This window comes from Tamandua tetradactyla, chromosome 11 (genome assembly GCF_023851605.1).
Source record: "Tamandua tetradactyla isolate mTamTet1 chromosome 11, mTamTet1.pri, whole genome shotgun sequence".
Lineage (NCBI taxonomy): Eukaryota > Metazoa > Chordata > Mammalia > Pilosa > Myrmecophagidae > Tamandua > Tamandua tetradactyla.
In genome coordinates this window covers 80,688,139-80,712,984 of record NC_135337.1, presented here as the reverse complement: position 1 = coordinate 80,712,984, position 24,846 = coordinate 80,688,139, and the positions used below count along the sequence as shown (strand labels likewise).

At 51.5% G+C, this 24,846-nt stretch overlaps 1 protein-coding gene across 9 annotated transcripts in view; it reads left to right on the top strand.

Moving 5' to 3' along the window:
- DOT1L (DOT1 like histone lysine methyltransferase) overlaps positions 1–24,846 on the top strand; it is a 105,293-nt gene that overhangs the window by 38,687 nt on the left and 41,760 nt on the right. For 5 of the 9 annotated variants that reach the window (XM_077121249.1, XM_077121251.1, XM_077121244.1 and 2 more), the window contains 9 exons: positions 8–42; positions 12,290–12,376; positions 15,697–15,776; positions 19,665–19,733; positions 20,639–20,745; positions 21,623–21,664; positions 23,140–23,250; positions 23,494–23,728; positions 23,922–24,035. In XM_077121249.1, the coding sequence (XP_076977364.1) occupies positions 8–42; positions 12,290–12,376; positions 15,697–15,776; positions 19,665–19,733; positions 20,639–20,745; positions 21,623–21,664; positions 23,140–23,250; positions 23,494–23,728; positions 23,922–24,035 (880 nt within the window). Of the gene's footprint in view, positions 1–7; positions 71–12,289; positions 12,377–15,696; positions 15,777–19,664; positions 19,734–20,638; positions 20,746–21,622; positions 21,665–23,139; positions 23,251–23,493; positions 23,729–23,921; positions 24,036–24,846 lie in introns of all 9 variants that reach the window. The other 4 variants (XM_077121248.1, XM_077121245.1, XM_077121253.1 and 1 more) reach the window with 4 other exon arrangements.

Below are 24,846 nucleotides of genomic sequence, written 5' to 3'. Positions count from 1 at the left end.
TTTGCAGACGATGGACCGCGAGTTCAGGAAGTGGATGAAATGGTATGGAAAAAAGCATGCCGAATACACAGTGAGTGCCATCGCCCCGCCCCAGCCCCGAGGCAGCCCGAGCCCTGCTGCCCTCTCCCTCCTCGCCCCACCATGCCTTCTTTCCCTGTGTTGGGCGTTGGGGTGTGACTCGCTACCGTGGTCTTCCTTGGGGTTCCTTGATCGCGGCACTCTGGCCTATGTCTTCTCCCCATCCTCCCTCCACCATTCCCTCTAGCCCTTCTATTTATAGGCACTGTGGGTGGGCTGTGAGCCCAGTGTGGGGGCCTCAGACCCTCCCTTCTCCCTTGGGTGGCTTGGCTGGCCAAGCACTTGCGGGCAGCTCTGGCATCATGCAGCAGCCTCTCCCTCGTTGCTCCCACTGTCTCCACACTCTGTTGGCCATACTTAACCTTCTTTCTCAGGAAACCTTCTGTTGGAGAGGTGTTGGTTCCTCTCTTCTGGGTGGCGGTGACTTTGTCATTGGGCCTCTCTCAGCCCTCAGCGGCCCTGCCCTGCTCCGGTCACAGGTCTCTTGTGAACACTGGGTAGTGAGGCTCCTTTTGGGAGTTGCTTCCCTCTGGCAGGCAGGGTAGAGTCTGGGCTGGGTGGGTGGTGGACTGCGGTGGCAGTGGCCAGCAGGGTTTCCGTGTGGCCCAGAGTTAGGGCTAAGGGGAAACCCTGCAGGAGACACGAGCAGTTTTTAAGATCCTGGCAGGTTAATGACCAAGTCAGAACTTGCAGAATTAGACAGCAGCTCTTTGGTCTCCTCTGAACTTCTCCACATGTTGAGCTAAATACTTTCTGAGCAGGTGGTGCTTTGTTCTCAGACATAACACCTCAACTTGAATGAGACTTGGTCTTGGTTCCTGGCACTTCTGTAACAAAGTAGCCCAAATTGAGTGGCTTCGGACTACAGAAGGAGGCTTTCTCGAAGCTCTAGAGGCCAGAAGTCCGGAGCCCAGGTGTGGGCTTCTGGGGAGGCTCCTTCCTGCTGATTGTCGGCACCCTGGGTGACCTCGGTGGCCTTGGCTGGTGGCCACATGCTCTCACCCCTGCTGCCAGCATCCTGCAGCCTTCCCTTCTCTGGTCCATCTGTAGATCCCCCCTTCTCTAAAGGATCCCAATCATGTTGGGTTGGGCCGCCCTAAGCCAGCTGGGCCTCGTCATAATCACATCTTCAGAGGGCCTGTTTCCAAATGGGGTCGCAACCCCAGGACCGGGGTGAGGACGTGCACTTGCCTTTTGGGGTCCACAGTCCAGCCTACAGCAAACACTGTGGGTCTTCCTGCTTTCCCAGCTGTCTGTTGTGCACCCGGAAAAAAAAAAGAAAGTAAAATGGGGGCTGCACTGCATAGGCAGTTGCAGTGCCAGCAGGGAATGCCCAACGTGGGCGTTCCCCCTCCACTGCCACCAGGCCCCCGTGTGCATACTGTAGCTCTTGCACAGGCACCCTCTGCCTTCTCACACTTGCTGTGCTGTCTTTACTTGATCCCATTTGCAATCAGAAAAACCTTTCCACTGGCCCTCTGGAGAGCTGGGTAGAAGCGGAAGGCCCTGGGACTAAAACTCTCGCTGCTGCCCGGGCAGCCAGTTGGCACGGCCAGTCTCTGTCCTTTGGCGTCTGTGTCCTCACCTGCAGCGGCTTCACTCAGAAGTGTGTGTGTTTGGGGGGGCAGTGGGTTCCAAAACATTCCTCCTGATTTTACAGGGCCACAGCCTGATATCTGCTTGCTTGGCCCCCAGAAGGTCCCCATACTTAGCCTGGGCAGTGCAGGTGCCGGATGACGAGGAGCCCCCTGGGCGGATGCTGAGTTTGAATAGCTCTGTCGGGTCACCAGGGCTCTTGGGGTGATCCCCGTGAGCCTGTCTTGCCACATCTGCTTTTATCCGGTGCCCTTTTTGTTAGAACCAGCACGAAGGGGTGGGGCTGCCACTGTGCCAGCCTGGAGGAAAAAAACTTGATTCGTAGGTGACTCTCAGACCTTGAAATCTAATGGAGTGTGTCTTCTGGGTTTTGGAGTTGTTTGGGACCTCTGGTGCCTGTTTTCCTTCCAGTTTCTCCCTTCTGGACTTGGAGTGTCCGTCCTCTGGTCTTCTTGCTCTTCTCATCTGGAAATGTGCTGAAGACTCCTCTGTCTGGCTCCTAGCTGGAGGTCGTTTGGTTGCCTGTGAACACGTGCAGTGGCCGTGCTGTTTTGTCCATTTAGAGCCTCTTGAGTGTCACACACGGAGCGTGGCTGAAACAGGCCCTTCCCCTGCTCCAGCTCTGCTCTTCCCGTCTCAGTGAATAACATCCCTGCCCCCAATGGTTGAGCTCAAACCCTGTAGAGTCCAGTCGGGTCCAGTGGTTGCCCTCTTGCTGCCACTTGGAGCATTTCCTAGAACTGCCTGCTTCTCCCCTCTCTAAGGCCTCCAGCCTCAAGCAAGCTTTTCCTGGGATGTCGATTGTTGAGTTAAAGTCAGTGTTCCTTAATGGTTCAGGGAAATAAGAATAAATTAAGTGACTGTAGATTGGAGAATCATTGGGGATGTGGTGAGAGCCTTGAGTGCAGGGTCGCCATCACCCCCTGCAGTAACGGTAGCGGCATCTGCTGGAATCCACGGGAGGCATGCCTTTGGCCTTGCAATTCTGATGAAGCAAGACAGGAAGGAGAAATAGGATGGAGGGGCCTTGGTAAGGGTGGTGAGGCCACATCACTCTCACAGTGAAGGGTGCCCTCAGGGATCAGAGAGAGATTGTTTTAGCAAGATAACTTGTCACAAGATCAACATTCAAAAATCTGTAGTGTTTCTATACACTAGCAATGAAGAAGCTGAGGGGGAAATCAAGAAACGAATTCCATTTACAATTGCAACTAAAAGAATAAAATACCTAGGAATAAATTTAACTAAAGAGACAAAAGACCTATACAAAGAAAACTACAAGAAACTGTTAAAAGAAATCACAGAAGACCTAAATAGATGGAAGGGCATACCGTGTTCATGGATTGGAAGACTAAATATAGTTAAGATGTCAGTTCTACCTAAATTGATTTACAGACTCAACGCAATACCAATCAAAATCCCAACAACTTACTTTTCAGAAATAGAAAAACCAATAAACAAATTTATCTGGAAGGGCAGGGTGCCCCGAATTGCTAAAAGTATCTTGAGGAAAGAAAACGAAGCTGGAGGTCTCACGCTGCCTGACTTTAAGGCATATTATGAAGCCACAGTGGTCAAAACAGCATGGTACTGGCATAAAGATAGATATATTGACCAATGGAATCAAATAGAGTGTTCAGATATAGACCCTCTCATCTATGGACGTTTGATCTTTGATAAGGCAGTCAGGCCAACTCACCTGGGACAGAACAGTCTCTTCAATAAATGCTGCCTAGAGAACTGGATATCCATATGCAAAAGAATGAAAAAGGACCCATATCTCACACCCTATACAAAAGTTAACTCAAAATGGATCAAAGATCTGAACATCAGGTCTAAGACCATAAAACAGTTAGAGGAAAATGTAGGGAAATATCTTATGAATCTTATAATTGGAGACGGTTTTATAGACCTTAAACCTAAAGCAAGAGCACTGAAGAAAGAAATAAATAAATGGGAACTCCTCAAAATTAAACCCTTTTGTGCATCAAAGAACTTCATCAAGAAAGTAAAAAGACAGCCTACACAATGGGAGACAATATTTGGAAACGACATATCAGATAAAGGTCTAGTATCCAGAATTTATAAAGAGATTGTTCAACTCAACAACAAAAAGACAGCCAATCCAATTACAAAATGGGAAAAAGACTTGAACAGACACTTCTCAGAAGAGGAAATACAAATGGCCAAAAGGCACATGAAGAGATGCTCAGCGTCCCTGGCCATTAGAGAAATGCGAATCAAAACCACAACGAGATATCATCTCACACCCACCAGAATGGCCATTATCAACAAAACAGAAAATGACAAGTGCTGGAGAGAATGTGGAGAAAGAGGCACACTTATCCACTGTTGGTGGGAATGTCAAATGGTGCAACCACTGTGAAAGGCAGTTTGGCGGTTCCTCAAAAAGCTGAATATAGAATTGCCATATGACCCAGCAATACCATTGCTAGGTATCTACTCAAAGGACTTAAGGGCAAAGACACAAACGGACATTTGCACACCAGTGTTTATAGCAGCATTATTTACAATTGCAAGGAGATGGAAACAGCCAAAATGTCCATCAACAGACGAGTGGCTAAACAAACTGTGATATATACATACAATGGAATATTATGCTGCTTTAAGACAGAATAAACTTATGAAGTATGTAAGAACATGGGTGGACCTTGAGAACATTATGCTGAGTGAGACTAGCCAAAAACTAAAGGGCAAATACTTTATGGTCTCACTGATGTGAACTGACATTAGTGAATAAACTTGGAATATGTCGTTGGTAACAGAGACCATCAGGAGATGGAAATAGGGTAAGATATTGAGTAATTGGAGCTGAAGGGATACGGACTGTGCAACAGGACTGGATACAAAAACTCAGAAATGCACAGCACAATACTACCTAACTGTAATGTAATTATGTTAAAACACTGAATGAAGCTGCATGTGAGAATGATAGAGGGAGGAGGGCTGGGGACATAAATGAAATCAGAAAGAAAGATGTTAAACATCAAGATGGTACAATCTAGGAATGCCTAGAGTGTATAATAATAGTGAAATGTACAGTGTACAAATTTTAAAAATGTTTTTGCATAAGAACAAAGGATTGTCATTATTGCAGGGTGCAGAAAATAGATGATAACTAATACTTTAAAATGTCACCTTATGTGTGAGACTAAAGCAAAAAATGTTTATTTGTTACAAAATTTAGGTTTTGAATAGAGCATTTACTAATATAATTCATGTAGATAGTTTGATTGAATGTCCTAAGTACTTGGAATCTCAGGTAGGACATGAGGTTTTGTTGGTTTGTCCAGAGTGATGCCCCGATGATTCCTAGAATGATTTGATCAGTGACTGGAAAAGTATTTGCAAGCCCCCTTCGGGGAATGGTGAGAGTGGGGAGAAATTCAACTTCCCCAAGTTGAATTCTTGATATTCTCACAAGCAGTGTGGACAACCAAAGCTATAGGCTGAGCCCCCAGTCTTGGGGTTTGTTCATATGAAACTTAACCCCACAAATGATAGGTCAAGTCTACTTAAAATTTAGGCCTAAGAGTCACCCCCAAGAGAGCCTCTTTTGTTGCTCAGATGTGGCCTCTCTCTCCAGCCAACATGACAAGCAGTCTCACCACCCTCCCCCTCTCTGCGTGGGACATGACTCCCAGAGGTGTGGACCTTCCTGGCAACATGGGACAGAAATCCTGGAATGAGCTGAAACTCAGCATCAAGGGACTGAGAAAAACCCTAGAATGAGCTGAGAATTAACATCAAGGGATTGAGAGAACCTTCTTGACCAAAGGGGGGAAGAGTAAATGAGACAAAGTGTCAATGGCTGAGAGATTCCAAACAGAGTCGAGAGGTTATCCTGGAGGTTATTCTTACTCATTAAGTAGATATCACCTTGTTGTTCAAAATGTAGTGGAGAGGCTGGAGGGAATTGCCTGAAAATGTAGAGCTGTGTTCCAGTAGCCATGTTTCTTGATGATGATTGAACAATGAATGATACAGCTTTCACAGTGAGACTCTGTGAATGTGAAAACCTTGTGTCTGATGCTCCTTTTAGCTACTATATCAACAGAAGAGTAGAGCATATGGAATAAAAATAAATAATAGGAGGGAACAAATGTTAAAATAAATTTAGTTTGAAATGCTAGTGGTAAATGAAAGTGAGGGGTAAGGGATATGGTATGTATAATTTTTTTTTCTCTATTATCGTTTTATTTCTTTTTCTGTTGTCTTTTTATTTCTTTTTCTAAATCGATGCAAATGTTCTAAGAGATGATGAATATGCAACTATGTGATGATATAAAGAATTACTGATTTATATGTAGAATGGAATGATATCTTATTGTTTTGTTTGTTAATTTTTTTTTTAATTAATAAAAAAAAATTTTTAAGAAAAAAAAAAGATAGCTTGTCACAGTGTGCTCAGGGGCCATAAGCAGACTGCCAGGAGTCAAAGTGTAACTTGAAAAGGGCATGGGTGGGGCTGGCTGGGTTCTGGTTCCAGCTGCAGCTACCTGGGTAGCACCTTCCCTCTGCCTCACCCCTGTCAGACAAGCATCTGTCAGTTTCCAGGTGGGCAGTGGTAACTACATTTCTGGAGCCACTGATCTAAGGCCGAAATCAAAGTGGTCCTTCCACCAAGGACAAAAGATGGGATAGACACTGTTTGCCTCAGCTGTGGTGCCCTGTGAAGTGCAGGGCAGCTGCTGGGTATGCTCTGGGCCCTCTGGGGCTGGGGCTGTGGCCTCTCCCGTGCAGGTTAGCCACTGTCCCTGCGTACCTGCTCGTGCCATGTGTCTGGGGAAAAACAGCTTTTATTGTCATAGCTTTATAGAAAGTAATAAAAAGTTTTCTATTAAGTTTTCAGATGTATAGTAAACGAGAGCAGGTCGCACAGGGTCCCACATCCTGTGTCTACATCCGCGTGTCCTGAGGACTCGTGCTGTGCTGGGTGGGGCACTGGTTATGTCGATGTAGCAGTGCAGATATTCCCTGTTAGCTGCACTGTGCGGTTCCATCAGGCTCCTGCCTGGTGTCCAGTTCCCTGGGTTTACAGGAGAGCTCCACCGCCCTGGGCTCCCCCAGAGCCCCTGGCCACCCCTGATCTTTTTACTGCCTCTCTACTATTGCCTTTTCTGGAATGTCACTTGCTTGGACTCATGCAGTGTGTGGCCTGTCGAGCCCAGCTTCCTTCTCTGAGCAAGGGGCCTTCAGGTTTCCTGTGGCTGTTCGTGGCCATTTGTGGCCAAGAGCTCATTTTTTCTCATGGCTGTATCACACCCCAGTGTTGCAATGTTACGCAGCTAGTTTGCATGTTCTCCCACAGAAGGGCATTTGGTGGCTTCCAGTTTGGGGCAATTATGAATAAAGTTACATAAACGTTAACTGTAAGATTTGTGTGGACACAAGTTTTCAGTACAGCTGGGTACTACTGAGTGTGTGATGGCAGGATTGTGCCATTGGACTTTTATGTCTTAGATGCCTTGTTGCGTTTTGAGAAGATCAGTCAGGCACTGTCCCTCAGTTTGGGTCTGTCTGATGTTTTTCTCATCTATTTGTTCTTGGGCGTCTCAGAGTTTGAAAGGGATTTCATGTTGGACGAGTCCCGGGCAGTCAATGGGGTCTGCCTGCCGTGGCGTGTTGTGGCTGTCTGTCAAATGTTGGGGTCATGACTACAGACGTTTATGATTTTCTCAGAATGCCAGAACCTCCAGCACTGTTCCTGCCAACGGAATTGAAGGTTCAGGTAGTGAGTCTGCTGCTGCTTTCCTTCTGGTACCAACATTTTATTTTTATCTTACCTTTTTACTTAAGTAGTTATTTTCCAATTTTGAAAAGTAACTCTCATTTGCTGTTGAAATTCTGATAACACGTTACACATGACAGGAATGCTCTGTTCTCGACTCTGTCCCCTTTGCCACCTGTGCGCGTGCACACACACACTTGTGTGCACACTCCTGCATAGCTCTGTACCTCTGGAGTCCCCCAGGAGGGCCTGTTCCCGTGGCTAGGTGTTTACCGTGACCTCCCTGGAATGCAGCGCTTCCTGCCTGACGGCCAGTTCCTCCCCAGCTCATTTTATTTGGCTTTTTTGTGCTCACGTTTTTTGGACTTGCTTTGCTAGTTTCCAAAAGCTTTTACCGTCTGGGTGAATATGTCTTCGCTCACATAGCAAAGACAGTGAATGCAGTTGCTCAGCAAAGCCATGCTGACTCTCACTGGGTCGGGGACCGAGCTCACATAGGTCTCCAGAAAGCAGGGCGGCCGGGAGGAGCTGGGAGGCGCCAGGAGGGGCCATCGGGACTGCCGCGGCTGCAGCTTCCAGTCCGTCTAGGTGCTGGTCACGCACCCTATCAGGTGCAGAAAATTGTTGAGCTGTACTTATACGTGGGGCTGCGCGTCTATATTTTCTGTGTCCTTCAGTAAAACGCTTTAAAGCACCTGCTGTCATCCGGGTGCTTCCCATGTGGCCCGGCAGCCTGCCATGTGAGCCTCTTGCTGGCTTTTGTTGTATTTTTTCTGTACCTCTCCAACACTTGCACCCCTCAGGGGGCCTTCTGGGAAGGAGAGGTGGGCTGGGGCGATCTCTGAGCCATTCTGAGGTTGTGCTGAGGGTCTGTGTCTTAGCCCTTGTTATGCTGTCAGAGGAATGCAGGCAGTGGCCTGGGAGGCCTAGCTTTGGGGCATGTGTCTGCAGGGAGACAGGTCCAGGCACTGGGCTCACCCTGTCGAAGCCTGCACAGGGAAGTGGGAAGTTGGACAATAGCTGGGGAAATGGGCCCCTGGCGCCTGCACATCAGGGTCAGACACTTTGTCTGTGCACCATGTTTGTGTAAGCCACCATGTTTTAGGTGACAAAGCAGGATGGCCAGGCTGCTATGGGTTGTCCCCATCTCCCTGCCACGATATGGTGAATGAGCCCCAGTGGCAGTGGGAAAGTCTTTGCAGCTGGCTGTCCTACTCTGACCTGGATGCAGGCGGCCTTGTGGGCCTGGGCTGGTGAGTTTGATCTGTCGTTGGTGTGAATGTGAGGTGGCCCTGGGCAGTGAGGACATCCATGGGGCCTCTGGGGCCTTGGGAGTCCAGTGTCTGGGCTCTGCCTGGCTTCTCCGAGCAGCCTGAGGCCAAATCACAACTCTTCTGCCCCACCTTCCTCCTCCGTAAAGGGCGGTGACCATTGTTTGCAGGGAGGATGCAGGGTCAAAGTAGTCCCTGGGGCCAGGCCTCAGCCCCAGTCTGGGGGAGCTCTTGCTATTATTATTTGTTTTTTTCTCTTGCTCATTTTAGACCAGAATCGAGGCCTCCAGGGCTATGGGCCCAGCTGTCCTTCCCCATTTCTTGGTAAAAGCCTCTTCCAGAATTCTCTCCCTTTAGCAAAGGCCAGGACTTGGGTTCTCTGACCCCTGCTGCTCTGCCACGTCTGAGTCGTTTGGTGTTTGTCCTTTGGGCTGCCTGGCAGCAAGTGCCTCTGGCTTCCCTTTTCGGGAAACTCCCTGCCTCGGCAGCACTGCTGCTGAGAGTTCCCAGGGCTTGTGCTTTCCAGAGGCTCCCAGCTCCTCCAAAGGTACCTGCTGATGTGGCTCCCAGAAGCCAGCATGGTCCATCCGTGCACAGCCTGCTCAGCCCAGCTGCGGTTTTTGGCAGGACCCTCACTGCTGGGGGGCAGTGGGCCTCAGAGGGTGGAGCAAAGCCACTTCCACCTGGCCGTGTTTGCTTTTTCCTTCTTGGTCTCCAGGGGAGTGATGGTACCCTGCTTTGCTGAGAGACTGAGGATCTGTTGAAAGTCTGGAAAATAGTGGTGTGTCGCTGGGTGCATGGCTTCTGGTGTGGAAAGCACTTGTGTTATTTGGGTGCTTTGTGGTTCGGGGTCCTCATGACTCATGCCAGTGGTGGGAGCAGAGCACAGGTCAGATGACCTTGGGCTGGAGGGCACAGAGCAGCCCGTTGGCAGGTGTGAGCAGGAGTCTGCACCACTAGCCGGAGCCACGGGAGGCCTGGACCATCCGCCCTTCTCCAGGAGGTTCCATGAGAAAGTGTCTTTGCCTGCTGTTTAATACCTGGTTTCTGGAGGAGCTTGCGTCCCACTATTTGAAAAGCCCTCCTAGCCACTCTATGGGAATTTGACAGCCTGCGGTTACCAGGCTTGGAGTCCTGCCTTCTGATGCTTGAGAAATGAAGAGGGAAGAAGTGAGCAGGTGGCTGCAGGGTCTGCTTTTCAGAGCTCAGGATTTCCCATCCTGTCAGCTACCCCCACTCCTGGCCACTGCAGGGACTCAACCTGTGACACCTACCTCAGCACCAGCCTTTCCCCATCAGCACTAAAGTTCCCAGGAGGCCATGGTTCTTTCTGCTGCTGCCAGGTCCTTCTGACTGGTACCCCAGCCTTCCATCACTGTCTGTGGGCTCCTACCATCTCAGCCCGTGGTCTCAGTGCCACGGCCTTGGCTCTCCGCGTGCCCGCCTTGTTGACCTCTGTGGTATGCAGTGCCTACTCGAGGACGGTATCGGGCACAAAGTGCCTCTGCTGCTAGCTCCTCGCAGTGGGCGGGTGCACTGCAAACCTTGTGTGTGGTTAGTGTGTGTGGTCTTAGGAAGGTGCTGGGTCAGCTCAGCACCCCTCGGAGGAGGTGAGCTCTGGCCCTGTGAGCAGGGTCTCCTGGGGAGCGAGGACTGGAGATCTTCTGCAGCCAGCCCTTCTGGATACATCGCTGACGGCTTCCTTTGGAGACGCACTGCTGCCTCCAAGAACGTGTTTTGAAGACCTAGGGTGGTGGCCCCTAGGGACTCTGGAGCAGGAGTGGGAGGGGTGGTGGGGCCACATCCACCTCAGGAAGCCCATTGTCCCACCTGCCATGGAGTCCCCACCCTCCCCGCAGTTCAAGCAGGGTGGTCTGTGTGCTGCTCGTACGTGTGTGCCCATGTGGTGTGGGGTGGCTTCAGGGGGAGCACCTATGTGTGCGGGTGTCGGCTGTACCTTCTCTTGTGGCCTGGGCCCTGGACCTTGCAGTCTGTCTCAGAGGCCACAGGAAGGAAGCTGTCTGCAGCGCCGCATGCCCACCCCTGGGACTCCTCCTGCCCAGTGCTTCTCCTCATCCACGTTTCTATAGACGATTGGTCTCATGTTAGTCCTGACCAGGGACATGGTTCACCAGTGCCAAGAACAGAACCGCAGAGAAGCCAGGAGGACGGGTTCCAGAATGATGGCTGTGCTCTTGCCTCATGTGTGAGACCAAAATCGGGCGTGATGTTCACTGTTTTTAGTATATTCACAGAGCGGTGTTGCCATCTCCACTGAATAATTCCAGAACATTTCCATCACCCCGAGAAGGGACCTCACACCCATTAGCTGTCATACCCCACCCACACTCCAGCCCCTGACAACCATATATTTCCTTTTGTTCTTAGTGGATTTACCTATTCTGGACGTTTTATATAAGTGGAATCATACAACACATGGCCTTTTGTATCTGGCTTCTTTTACTCAACATGAGGTTCTCAGGCCTCATATGTGTTGTAATGTGGACCAGTCCTTCATTCTTTCTCAGGGCTAGTAACGGTTCACCGTCTGGATGGGCCCCCTCCTGTTCCTCTGTCTGCCTGTCGGTGGACTGGGACTACTGCCCCCGCTTTGGCTCTTACGGGTAGCGCTGTGATGAACATCGGGGTGCTTGTGTCTGTCCAAGTCCCTGCTCTTGATTCCTAGGGGTATACCTAGGAGTCCAGGTCTTGCTGAAGGAATAAAAATAGGTTTCTTGGTTTACTGAATGTTCCCGCCTTGGCCCTGACGAGGTAAACAGCATCAGCCTGTGAATAGAAACAGCTGTGGGAGCAAGTTGCATAGGACAGTGTTGTTTTTAGGTCAACAAGTTTCTCCTTGGTCCACAGTGCCAGGCGTTTCTGTATTTTAAAATTGCAACCCCAGGTGCACCTTCCCGTGGGTACGTCTAATGGGGGTAAAGGTCTTGATTAGCAGTGAGCGAACCGTGCGGACATCACAGAACAGACGGAAGTTTCCCTGCCTGTTGCTTGTCCACTTTCTGAACTACTTTCTGCTGTCCTGGAGTCAGCCCCCTGTCTCGTGGTGAAGCCTACTAACTTTCCTGCCTGTCGTGTCCTTACTCTGTATCGGCTGGCAGGGATCAGACAAGCCAGGCTCTGGCAGCTGATGGGCACAGGCTGCAAGCAGCCTCTGGTACGATGGTGGCCATGGCCCTGGTGGAATCAGGAGTCCGCTTTGCCGGCAGCAGCCTCGGTTGCTCATGGGCACAGGGCCTGCACGTCTGCTTCTGAGGTACAACCTTGCAGTTGCACGAATGCTCTTCCGGGCAGTGGCTGATGGCCACTCTGTACCAGATGGGCTCTCATCCCCAGCTGTGCAGCGAGCACGTGTCCTGGGCCTCCAGTTGTGCTGAGGTAAAACTGGTGGTGTGGTTCTGCATCTTCTTACAGTGGCTTCCCTGATGGCACGTCACGGCAGCCCCTGGTCCTCCACAGCCTCCCACATTAGGGCCACTCTACTCATGTCATCTGTTCTTCGTGGGGGTCGGCTAGGGAGTAGATCTGAGTGCGCCCCTGTGAGTCACCATTGTCCCTGTCTGCTTCCTTCCAGCTGGAACGAGGCGATTTCCTCTCAGAGGAGTGGAGGGAGCGGATTGCGAACACAAGGTACAGCCGGGCGGCGGCCCTGGGCACGCACGTGAGTCCAGGGGTCACAGAGAAGACAGCTGTGTTCTCATGGCCTATGAGGACTGCACTGGGCTTGTTCCTATGCAGGGGGCTGGGCAGGCCCACAGAACCCCCAGGGACAGGGTTGGGACAGACAGGCCCCAGGGAGCCCCGAGGGCAATGTCAGCACAGGCAGGTCCACGGGATCCCCAAGGACAGTGTCTGGGCAGAAAGGACCCACGGGACACCCAAGGATAATTATGGGGCAGGAAGGGCCCATGAGACCCCCAAGGACAGCCTAGGAGGTGGGACAGGCAGACCCACTCTTTTCTCAGGCCTGCCGTCTTCCCCTTCCAGTGTAGCTATGTCCAAGGGCAGAGTGGTGTGTGAGGCTGGCTGCTGTCCTTTCTCTGCCCAGGCGTCCTCCCTTGGGGTCACTCTTCTTTGATGGCTGTCAGGATGCAGAGATGTCTCTGGCTGAGTAGTTGGTGAGGCAGGCATGAGGGCATGCCGAGGACATCTGTGGGTCCATGGGTTGTCGTCCTCTGAGCAGATCTGTAGGTGGTTGTGGATGGCAGACTGGATTCCCTGGCAGGGAGGGGTCAGGCAGTCCCTCTGGAAGGGCAGGGGCTCCTTTCTTGCTCTGTCCCGGAGAGGGCACACTGTTCTGGATGCTGTTGCTTCTGCCTCACATTCCATCGCTTGGAGGCCTGGTTCCCTCCCCATATATCTGGTTTCTGCAGGTCTTGACTATTTTGGCACTGCCGCCTCCCTTTATCACCTGTCTGCACAGAAGGAGTGGGGAGCAAGCGCTGGTTGGCAGCAGCCTTGCCCGGTGCTGTGTTGTCAGAAGCATCCGAGCCCTGTGGGCCTGATGGCGAAAGGCTTGAGTGCTCTCTCCAGGCTCTTCATCCTGTCCTCTCGTTTGACTCAGCCTTGGCTCGACTCTCCCAGTGCCTCCCATACTATCCCTCTAGCCCCTTATCCTGGTCCAGAGCTGACAAGGCCAGGTGGCCCCCTGTGTGCTGGGCCTCATCCATGCAGATGCTGCAGCATCTCAGCAGCAGGACATGTTTTGAGTTGTGCGGCTCTCGTGTAGACAGCCCAGAGGTTTCTGAGTTGCCCTGCCTTCTGTAGTTTTCTTCCTGAGGAGGGCATCTGCTGACCACCCAGCTAATTAGTTCACTCTTACAACCTTCCTCCCTTCTCCTCCTCCTGCTTCATACACAGGGCTGGATCTCCCCAACCACCATCTGGGGATAAAGAGAAGACAAGGATTCTCTCTAAAAAAATACTTCTTGCACTTCCCTTTTGGATTCTTTTCACCTGAGTCCAGTATGTCTCCCGCAAGGCAGGTTCCCTAAACTCAGGGTCTTTAGCTAAGCCCACCCATAGTGACCTCTGCAGGCCACCCTGCATGCTCTGTGCCCCCTGGCCAGGGTCCTCAGGCACCTTCCAGAAGGCCGTTGGTTCTCATGGGGCCCTTTTGATTTTGAGAGCTGCCTGGTGGACCTGAGCCATTTTGTCCTGGAAGGGCTTCGCCCCCTGCCCTCATGTGAGCTCGAGCCTCTCGGCTCACTGTCTGCCCTGTTGGAACGTCCATAGGCTTTGCCTCTTGGCTCCGAGGTCAGCCCATTCTTCCTGCAGCTGGGGAATGCCAGGCCCTCGCAGTGAAGGAGAGCACAGTAGAGCCCAAACACAGCGCAGCCCCGACCAGCCTTCCCATTGGCCCCCTGCCCTATGATGTGTGTTGAACCCTCACCCCCCACCAAATGCCACCTCTGCCCTTGCCACTGCCACTCCCCCCACCAGCCTTTGTTCGTGTTTTAATTTTCTCACGCTTGAGGTATGAGGTGGTGGTGGCTTTGGGAGGTAGGCTTTGCAGAGCCTCCTCCTTTTCTGAATCCAATTCCTGAGGGTGTTCCTGGTTCATACCTTCTCCCTGCCTTGGTCACCTTTCTGCTGAGCAGACTTTCTCCCTTGCTGCCTTCCCGAGCTCAGTCCCATCGTGAGGTCAGTCTGGTCACTGGCAGAGGGCAGCCTGGGGATGCTTGCTGGAGGAGGGCAGAGGGCCTGGGATGTCCACTGGATGACCAGCCACCCCCCGTCCCTAAGTCAGTGCCCAAGCCTTTTGGTGCCTCTCCCCAAGGATGTCTTCTGAGGTCTCCTGGGCTTTGCAGCTCAGTCTTTGTGCCATTTTGCAGGATGAGGGGATTCGTGTTTTGCTTACAACTTTAGTATTTCTTTTACTGCCAGACCTTCAGAATAGTTCTCTTTGTCCTAGCTACTTCCCCTACAGTTTTTAGCTTCTTTCTTGCTACTCTTTTTATCTGGTACGGGTTGCTAGTTAATGTCACCAGGCTTAAAAAAGGACCAGGATTCAGAACAAGCATCTTAGGAGCTGAAAACAGCTCCCTCTGTTATGTCCTCACCCTGAGAAGATGATGTTAACCATTCCATGCAGCATCATTTTTATGGCGGTGTAATCTGGAGGTACTTGCGGCAAGAGAGAACAGCCACACAAACCTGAAGTTGGGAAAAATCTGTTTACAGTGGAGTCTTCAGATTAACCAGTTTCATAGAAGTTTCTAGAGTTTCCTTCAGAGAGCTTCCCTAAGTATGCAGGAGCTGGAGCCTCCTCAGCCAGGAGTGGGGAGGAGCAGAAATGTGGAGAGATGAGAAACACTCTCCTTTAGAAGAACTTTGCTTCTAGTTCTGGGGGTTCCACGGGCAGCTGCACAGCCCCGGTGGACCTCCACATCAGAGAGTGGGTTCTGCCAAGGGGTGCTGCATGGGTGAGGGTGTGGCTCCTCGCTGCAGGACCCCTGGCTACACAGGCATGCTGTGGATCCTTGTGCACCCTCTGCCTGGGGTAAACATCGGGGCCCCCTCACCCTCAGGCTGCTATCCTGATGGGAACTACCTGTTGGGCACCCTCTTGGAACCCGGAGTTCAGACTTGGGGTGCAGCAGGCAGTCGTGGGTATCCGAGAGGCAGGTGGGTGACACATGTAGTCGCAGCTCAGGACGTGGGAAGAGCTATGATGGGCTGGGCTGCCCACTGCCATGGGTCCATCTTGGCCCCCTCCAGGGAGGTTGCAGTCCGAGTGCCATGGGAAATTTCCGAATCTTCCTCTGTCAGCAGTGAGCTCAGACCTCGTCCTGGCTGCCCCTCGGAGCCCCTCCTGGGCCAGGCAGACTGGGGGCAGGCAGAGGCCATGCAGGCGAGCTCCAGTTGGTCTGCTTGCTGGCGGAGCCCTCAGGAGGTGGAAGGAGGGAGCTGTTTGCCCTGGGACTCTGCTCCTGTAAAGATGGAACCTTCATGTTACTCAACTGGAATATTATTTTGCAGTGTTATATTTGTGAATAATTTTGCCTTTGGTCCTGAGGTGGATCACCAGCTGAAGGAGCGATTTGCAAACATGAAGGAAGGTAATGTACTCCCTTTTAACCCTCCCCTGTATAGTAAGCAGTGCCGGGCTCTGCCGGGCTCTGGTGCTGATTGCAGTTATTGGATATCCTGTTCAGCTAAGCTTCCTTCATAATCAGGGGCAGCTATATCAGTGAGATTTATCATTACCCAAGGCTGCCTGGCGTGGCACCTCTGCATTCAGTATCCTGGGTAGAATGATTTCATGGTGTCCCCAGGAGTTTGAGGGTCTCCCGAGCAAAGCCCCTCATCCGGGCTCTTAGCTCCTGCTCTGTGCTGTCAATCACCACCTTCAGACCTGTTGGCCAATCCTGCCTGGCTGGGTTCAGTGTGAACATCAGATAAACAACAGAGAATATTAGTATATGATTGTCCCAACTTATGCTAAATAGTTATTTGTTTGTTGTTTATCTGAAATTCACATTTAGCTGGGCATCCCATTTTATCTGCCACCAACACGGTGCCAAGTTTCCACATATTGGGCCAAGAATCTCTCCCTGCAGTTGCAGGAAAAGGCAGAGCCTGTAGCTTGGAAGTTGCAGTTTATTCTCTTGGAGCCTAGAAACTTGGTCTGTTTCTCTAGGAATCTGCTTAATATTTCAGCATGGTTTTGTTTTCTTTATGCTTATAAAACCCTAAGGTCTGGAATTATGTTGGCTGTTTTGTAGAGTATGAGTTATTCTATTAGTATCTGATCTGAATTTATTGGGGAAAAGTTGTTTTTGTTTGTTTGTTTTTAAATCTCTGGAATCCACGAGCAGGTGTGACATATGCAAGAGCCAGCAATGCAAAAGCCCCTGTCTTCCTGGAGGGCCTTAAATCGTTCCTCGGCCACGTGCAGACTAGCTAGACCCTCTCTTCTTGGACACTTTTGAGTCTTTAGCTCTGAGCCCTGGTCTGTGTGGGGACCAGAGCATGGTGACCCACAGAAAGGAGTGGGTGGTCCCTAATGTCTTCTGAGCCTGCAGAGTATGTGTCCCGTCACTCAGCCTGGGCCACCCTGAGTCCATGACCCTGTGCCCTCAAGATGCACAGAAGAGGCCTGTGCAAAGGAGGTAGGGAGTGAGGAATAGAAAGAAGGCTGGCAGCAGCCCTGAAATACGTATCTGAATATAGTTAAAAAGGGAAATGTTAGGTCATATATATGGTAAGAGAATAAAAAATATATTTAAGGAGCTACACTATGCAAACCAGGAACCCCATGTTAAACCGTGGACTGTAGCTAATAGTCCAGTTAAAAACTGTCTCTCATCCATTATAACAAATGTTCTGCCCCAGTGCAAGGAGTTAACATCCGGGTGGGGGTATGGGTGTTCTCTATTCCATACGTGATTATTCTGTAAACCTACAACTTCTCAAAGAAAAAGGAAAGAATGAGGAAGGGAAGGGGATGGGGAGAGAGAGAGAGGGAGAGGAGAGATAAAGGGGGGTGAGGGGGGAGAGGGGAAGGGAAGAGAGAGGGAGAGACAGAGAGAGAAAGAAAATAGGCTGGCAAGAAGAGACATAAGGAGAAGGAAGGAGTGAGGGGAGAGTCTTGGTCAGTGTTCTCAGTTTAGTAGCCCCAGGAGCAAAATCACTCTGTGCCCCAAAACCTGACAGCAATACCCAGTTCCCGTCTGACCTCCTTTGCTGTGGCATCCTCGTGTCCTTGGAGTGTCAGGCTGATCGCACCCAGTTCTAGAACCTTCTAAGTAAATGGGTGTGATCTAGGGTCATTTAAGCACCAATTCAGACGTTGTTACAGGGGCTCCACAGTTAACTAGGCTCTGACTCTTACGGTGTAAAGAGAGAACTCACTGGGCCCCAGGAAAAGGGAGAGAGCTGAGGAGATAGGGTCTCCCTCAGCACTTTGATCCTAGAAGGCAGTGCGCTCCTTGGGGGCTGGCTTCTGATCTCAGCCACCTGTGGCTGTCCCTGCCACCCCAGCTCTAGGGGACTTCTGAGTACCCTCCTTCAACCCTCATTTGCTGATCCAAGTGTTTTTTTGTTTTTGTTTTAGAGAAGTTATAGGTTTATTGAAAAACGATGTTGAAAGCAGCATCCTCACGGACTCCCTATTAATGACTCCCCGCTTGCTCTCGTGTTCCTGCTGTAAAACCCCAGGCTCACAGGGAGCATCCTGGGAGCGCTTGGGCATGGGCTGGCCACTCCTGAATTGGCCCTCAAGCCCATCTCCCGGCTGCTCCTGCGGATCAGGACTGACCCTTCCTCAGAATGAGAGATGCACTTGCCTGCTGCCTGCCCGCTTACTGTTGAGCGCCCGGTCCTGAGAGCACCCTCAAGTGCCCCTGCCTTCCCAGGCGCAGTCACACAGCTCTCGGGCTGTCACTGCTTCTTGATGCCCTTGGGGGCATCCTGGGGATTGTCACATGGTTGTCCCTCATGCCACGGCTACCAGTGAGGCTCCTGTGGCACCCTGGTCAGTTGTTCCCTCGCAGTTAACAGGGCCCTGTAGGGTGACACTCCTGTCCCCAGATGCCCCTCATTTCGTGCCTGGCTCGGTTGGTAGGCGGGATTGCAGGTGGTGACTTTCTAATCATGTCTTTTTTCTATTTGTTGGTGTTTTGAGAACCCCTCCACCCTTATTTTGAGTATTGCCATAGGCTCGTGGGGTTGTTTGTTTACTGTACAGCCGGCAGAGATATTGTCCCCTGTGAGCTGGCATAGGTGGACTCCCTGGGCCTGACTGTACTTTCCCATCCCAGCTCTGGGTCTATCTTGTCTCTGCTCCTTTTAGTGGGAAATGGCATTTAGGAAGCAAGAGTGGACCGCAGCTGTGCCCATTGCTACTGGGTGGAGAGCCAGGGTGTGAGTGTGTGGTTGTATGAGTGTGTGTATGGTTGTGGTTTCATTTGTGCATGCGTAGTTGTATGTATGGTTGTATTCATGTGTGTATGATTGTGCATATGGTTGTGTGTGCATGTGTAGTTGCATACGTGCATGTATGGGTGTGTGTTTAAATTGATTCATTTTTTACATTTCTAATTTGGTTTTAATATTTTTGTCTTTGGCTTTTGTATTGGCTCTCTGTTGGCTTAACCTGAAGTTTTGGTTCCTAAAGCATTAGCTTATCTGCTTAGGGTTTTTTCCTACGGCAAACTGAACAGTTTCATTGTCGTGATGCTAGCATTGCTGCATACAGCAAGCTTGCTGAACGAAGTTTAAGGTTTCTTTGGGGTTCTTTTTGCCCTTAAAATTTATCACACTAACAGTGTACAATCAAACTTTGTTTGAGATTTATTCAAAACTATTGTTTACTTTGTGTGGTTGTTAACTGATTTGATTAACAGCTAGGTCTTGTTTCTGTCTATATGGTTTTGGGATTTGCTTTTTTTAATTGATCACATTCAATTTTTGGCTTTGGCTCTGGAAGGCCTTTGCATGTAGACAGAGAATTATGGAGAAAATCGTTCCTTCTGACCACTTCCCAAATGTTAAGGTGCACTTTTCAGTACTTCCTGGTTTGTCCTTGCAGTAGGTTTTTCAAGAAATCTCCGTATAGACACTGGTCTGCGCCTTCTCCCTCATTTAATGATAACTCCCAGAAACCCCTGCAGATGCATAACTTTCCTCTGTCTGTGTAAGTCTGTGTCTCCTAAAACTCCATCTGTCTCCCCATACTTGCCCCGCTGCCACACAGAGCTGCAGGGACCTGGGGGAGGGACTCTGGGCCAGAGGTCAGTGTCAGGGCATTTTGTGAGAACTTGGAAACAGGTTTTGGAGGAAAATTATTGGCAACAATAGGCTTAAACTTCAAATTTTTTAGGCAGTTGTGCGCTTACTTATGTAAGCCCTCCTCTTTTGTAACTTCCCCTTCTTCCTGTGTTAAGTTGAGTGTTTCTCTGTGTTTTTTCCCTGAGAATGGCCATAATTAGCTCTTTGTGTTTCAGGTGGCAGAATCGTGTCCTCCAAACCCTTTGCACCTCTAAACTTCAGAATAAACAGTAGAAACTTGAGTGGTAAGAGACTTGGGTATTCCATATGGTTGATGTATATGCTTTTAAGCCTCTGGCATCTATTAAGTCAGGAGTTTGCAACCTGGCACAGCTGACCTGGGGGCGGGTTGTTCTCCATGGTGGAGGTGTTCTGGGCCCTGGTGGGTGTTGAGCAGCCTCCTTGGGCTCCCCTACTTGATACCAACAGCTGCCTACCCCGAGATGTGACAGCCACAGATGTCTCCACTGTCCCCTTGAGTGCAGAATCGCCCCTGATGGAGATCCATTGCTTTAAGAGGTGTTCATGAAGAGTAAATTAAGAGGTGTTCATGAAGAGTAAAAAGTGAGCTGCTTGCACAGGCTCTCTAAATTCCTATTGATTGGCCCGAGCAGCTGAATGGCTTGTGTGTCCAGGAAAGGACCTTGGGTGTACCCACTCTGAGGGGGGGACTTGTCTGCCCGGGCAGCCCAGACCCATCCCAATCGGAGAACACGCTGCCTTTGGGACCACTGCCTTGGCTGTCGCATGGCTTGGGTCCTTCCAACCATAGTTCAATAGTTTTTGAGTCACTTTCCAAAGAATTTGAGCTTGACTTGGTTGGGCCCATGTGCCATTTTCCCCTGATGAGTGCCCTCAGATCAGAGTGGACCTGCACATCGGCTGCTGCCCGTGCTGGGTGTGTCCATGGTCCACGCTGTCCTCCCTGGCCTGGTGACTGAGTCCAGCCTGAGGGATGCTTCCAGGGCCATGTGGGGCATCTCTTGAAATCAGGGTTTCCGTCTGAGAGGACCTGGCGCCATAGATCTTTCCCTCCAGCCTTGCGTCCCCAGAAAAGTGGGCAGAGGGGCCTGCTGATCCACATTCCTCCCTGTTGGTGTCGGGCAGCAACCAGCCAGGCACGGTTCTGACCGTGGCTTGTTGTGTGCAGATATCGGCACCATCATGCGAGTCGTGGAGTTGTCGCCCCTAAAGGGCTCCGTCTCGTGGACGGGGAAGCCGGTCTCCTACTACCTGCACACTATCGACCGGACCATAGTGAGTAGTGGCCTCTGGGTGCTGGCCTGCCTGGCCGTCTCTCCCTTTGCTGCCACCCCCTCCATGCTCCCACCAAACCTGGCTCCCTGTGAACAGCCCCCCCATGGCATCCCTTCCTCAGCACCCTTCTGCCAACCTGCTTACGTTCTCCTGACAACACACTTGTCCTCGTTGGCATGGTCAGGCAGCTCCCTGTCTTGTCTCAGGGCACTTGTTGGGGGCAAGACCTGAGTCGGCAGATGCTTTCCTGAAGGGGAAATTGGCCTTGCTGGGCAGGGGGCTCTGAGATCACCAGGTCCGACCTGCTCCCTGTGCCAGAAGATGGGACGTGGAGGGTGCATATGGGACTCTGGGTACCCACTCCGGCCCCATAGTCTCTGCCTGCCCTTGCCTGCACAGCGCTCTGCCCTGTCCCTTGACTCAGCACTCATACCCCTAGAGAGGTGGGACTTGCTATCTGGGCATGTCACCCTGTTTTGTCTGTTGCCAGTGAAAGCCTTGACTTCAGGTCCTTTTCAGTGTCCTTTGATCCTAGTGGTGGGGAGGCCAATACCTGTTGACTGATGTGCCTTCCCCGTTGTCGGTGGCCAGGAAGGGCCGGACATGGAGCTTGTCTCTCTGGTGGCTGGAAGCTCCCAGAGGCACTGGGACCCCGCTGGGGATAGCACAGCCCAGAGTGCAGTCATGTTCCAGAACCGCATGTCTGCCAATAGGCTGGCGCTTAGCACAGCGTTGGGAGCTGCCCCTGGCTTGGCACACACCACCCACGGTGTGCCCGGCTGTCTGGGCTGTGGCCCTTGTCCTCACGAACAGGGAACTGGCTTCGAATGAGTCCTATCTCTAATAAGATTTCTTTTTTTTTCCTTCCCATTTTTAGCTTGAAAACTATTTTTCTAGTCTGAAAAATCCAAAACTCAGGGTAAGTTTATGCTTTTTTCTTGATTTTGATATTGTGGGTACACTGCTTTCAGACTTGACCCTGTCAAGAAAGGCTGGTTAAGGAGTGTATGTGACAGGGTCCCCAGATCTCCTGAAGGAAGCCCTGCCATGGGGGGCTCATGGGGGTCTGAGAACCACGACCTCCCCACCATCACCCCCTCTGTGTCCCAGTGCTTTGCGTCATCTCATTAACACTTCTTATTAATAACCATCTTTTAGTGCTTTGGGGGCCTTGGGGAAATAAGATGGGTGGTTTAGAGCTTTTTATTTATTTATTTATTTTGGTTATTTGGTAAGCATCATTCAAGTCTGGGATACCACCCCAAGGAGAGGGCCTCTTTGTAAAACAATGAAAATAATTTAAAAGCCAAGAAATCCAAGGAGCTGCTATTGCATTTTCAGCTGACGTCTTACATCCCTCTTGAAGGCCAGAGCGGGTGCTGTCTTAAGGGCTGGAGTCTGAGGAGATGTACTTGAGCATCTACTGGGAAGGGCTAGAATGTTCATTGCCCCTGGGCGCCTTCATGCCTTTAGGGAAGAGGTGGACTGAGTCCTGATTTACGTTTATTTTCTTGTTTGATTTGCCCTGTACCTGTGTTTCTTTTTGGTTCTTCTTCTAGAACTCAGTGGAGAAAGCAGTGACTAAATCTGCTGGGCTGCTGCTTCTGGTCTCATGCTTTCCTATTCATTTGCCTCCAAAGCCGAGAGCAACCATGTTCTATCCTTATGGGGAATCAAACAAGTATCAGGGCAGAAGCAGCCTCCGTGGTGACAGCAGCTCTGACTGCCGCCAGGCTTCGTAGGTGGGGGGTTGGACCCACCTCTGTGCGGGAGGGGACAGCGTCAGGTCAGAGCCCCGCTGTCCTCCTGGGGGTCTTCATCACCCACTTGAAATAACAAGAAACAACCTAACTGGCTGGCATTTTCGAGTGTTTTCCTTCCTCTGGGTGTTTCCAGTTAACTTTCATTTAAAAGAACATTAACTCTTGGGTAATAAAATATGCCACTTGGGTAGACCTCAGCGCATCAGCAAAGAAAGAGAGAAAGAAAGATGCCTATGGGGTGATTTCTTCAGTCCCTAAGTGTCTTTCTTCTCAGTTCCTTTTGTCCTCAATGTATTTGACTTCTTCATGTGGTTCACGAGTCAGAAGGCCTGCTGCTTTCTCATCAGCCTGAGCAGGGCCCCCGTTTGTGGGTCTGCGGGTATGGTGCTGCCTTCAGGGCAGGAGGGTACGGCCACCAGACTCGGACCTGGCTCTGCCACCTCCACAGTCAGAGGTGGCTCACCGGCTGCTCTGTGTCTCAGTTTCCTCCCTGTGAAATGAGAAGAGGGTTGAAATGTGCCAGGGTGGAGGCCTGCCTTGAGGTGGCTCTGCCCCCCCCCCCCCCCCCGAGAACAGAGGCCCTGCTCGCTGCTGGCCCGGTCATCGGACACTTCCTGCCCTTCCCTTCCAGGAGGAACAAGAGGCAGCTAGGCGCCGGCAGCAACGTGAGAACAAGAGCAATACGGCCACGCCGACCAAGGTCCAGGAGAGCAAGGCGGCCGTGCCTGCAGACGCCCCAGTGGTGAGCGTGGTGGGGGTGCTGCAGATTTCTCCCGGCCCAGTCAGGCCCCTCAGGGACCATCCTGGCGGTGGGGGCTCAGCTGTCTGCCAGACACGTGCAACCTGAGGCAGGGTTGCCACAGGCCCCAGCTGGCTGTTCACCAGGATTCAGAGGGATGTAGGTGGCACTTTTGTGGTGTCGACATTGTCATTGTCCTAATTAATAAGCTTTCTGTTCCCGTGATTGTCCCCCCTTATCGGCCAGGATTCTGGTGCTGAGGAAGATAAAGCTGGGGCAACCACCGTGAAAAAGCCATCCCCCTCCAAAGCCCGGAAAAAGAAGCTAAACAAGAAAGGAAGGAAGATGGCTGGCCGGAAGCGGGGGCGGCCCAAAAAAATGAACACTGCAAACCCTGAGCGTAAGCCCAAAAAGAACCAAACTGCACTGGATCTCCTGCACACCCAAACCATGTCTCAGACAGCTTCATCCTCGCCTCAGGGTGAGGGTCAGGATCGGGGTCCTTAGACGTGCCCTAGTTGTCAGGGGTCTCACATTCCAGGTTGAAGCCTTGATGGGGTCCTGGGTTCCAGGTCGGGACCTCGGTGGGGTGAGGGTTGGGATCCCTGGACAGCCCTAGTTGACCAGCGCCTTGGTGCACTGTGGGTCCTGACTTTTGTGCTCCTCCCACCCAGATGCCTATAGCTCACCTCACAGCCCGTTGTACCAGCTACCTCCTGTCGTGCAGCGGCAGTCATCCAACCAGCTCCTGGTGGCACCCACCCCACCCGCGCTGCAGAAGCTGCTAGGTGAGCCCACCACCCCGCAGCGGCCTGACTGGGCCCCAGGTCCAGGATTTGGGATCCACTCAGTTCTGAAAGTGCACTTGGTTGGAGGACAGGTGGGCCCTGGCCTGAGGCACCCTTGGGGCATCCAAGTGGTTCAGTCTGCTCTTTGGGTTAAGACGCTGCATCAAACTCGGCCTTCCAGGGTGGGCACCAAGATTCTGCATTTCTTGTGAGTTCTCAGGGAGTGTCCATGCTGCCCGCCTCAGGGGCACACAAGAGCCGCGAGGGTTTGGGGTCAGTGATGCTGGAGGCACTTTGGCTTCCAGGTCAGCTGGGACTTAATACAAGTTAGTCATGTGTCCTAACTCCTGCCCAAAGGTCTCCCGATGTCACAGGAGCCAGGGTGCCTTTTCAGGGCAGGAGGCCTAGAAACTGCTTGGCACTTTGGACCAGAGCCCTCCTCAGTGTTCGAATCAGGAGAAGTCCTTGATCAAGTTTTAAAGAAAACAAGTCATTTCTTGTTTCTTCTTCTGCCTGAGACTCTGGGAAGCTCCAGCTGCAGAGTCTCCATGCCTTGTCTTCTGCTGGGCCCAGGTGTGGCCTTTTCACCAGAACTGCAGCCTGGAACCCGGAACCCCAGCTTGAGTCACCTTCTTCCCTTCCCAGCTGAGGAGATGAGGGCAGGGAGAGATGAGAGGGAGCCAGCCTCGGTTCACTTCCATTTATAAAACCCAAGGGGAGCCCCTCCCAGAGCAGGCCTGTGGGAGCTCCCAGGGCCCCCAGTGGTCCTGCCTCAGAGTGGCATGTGCCAGCAGGCAGGACCTCTGCAGCT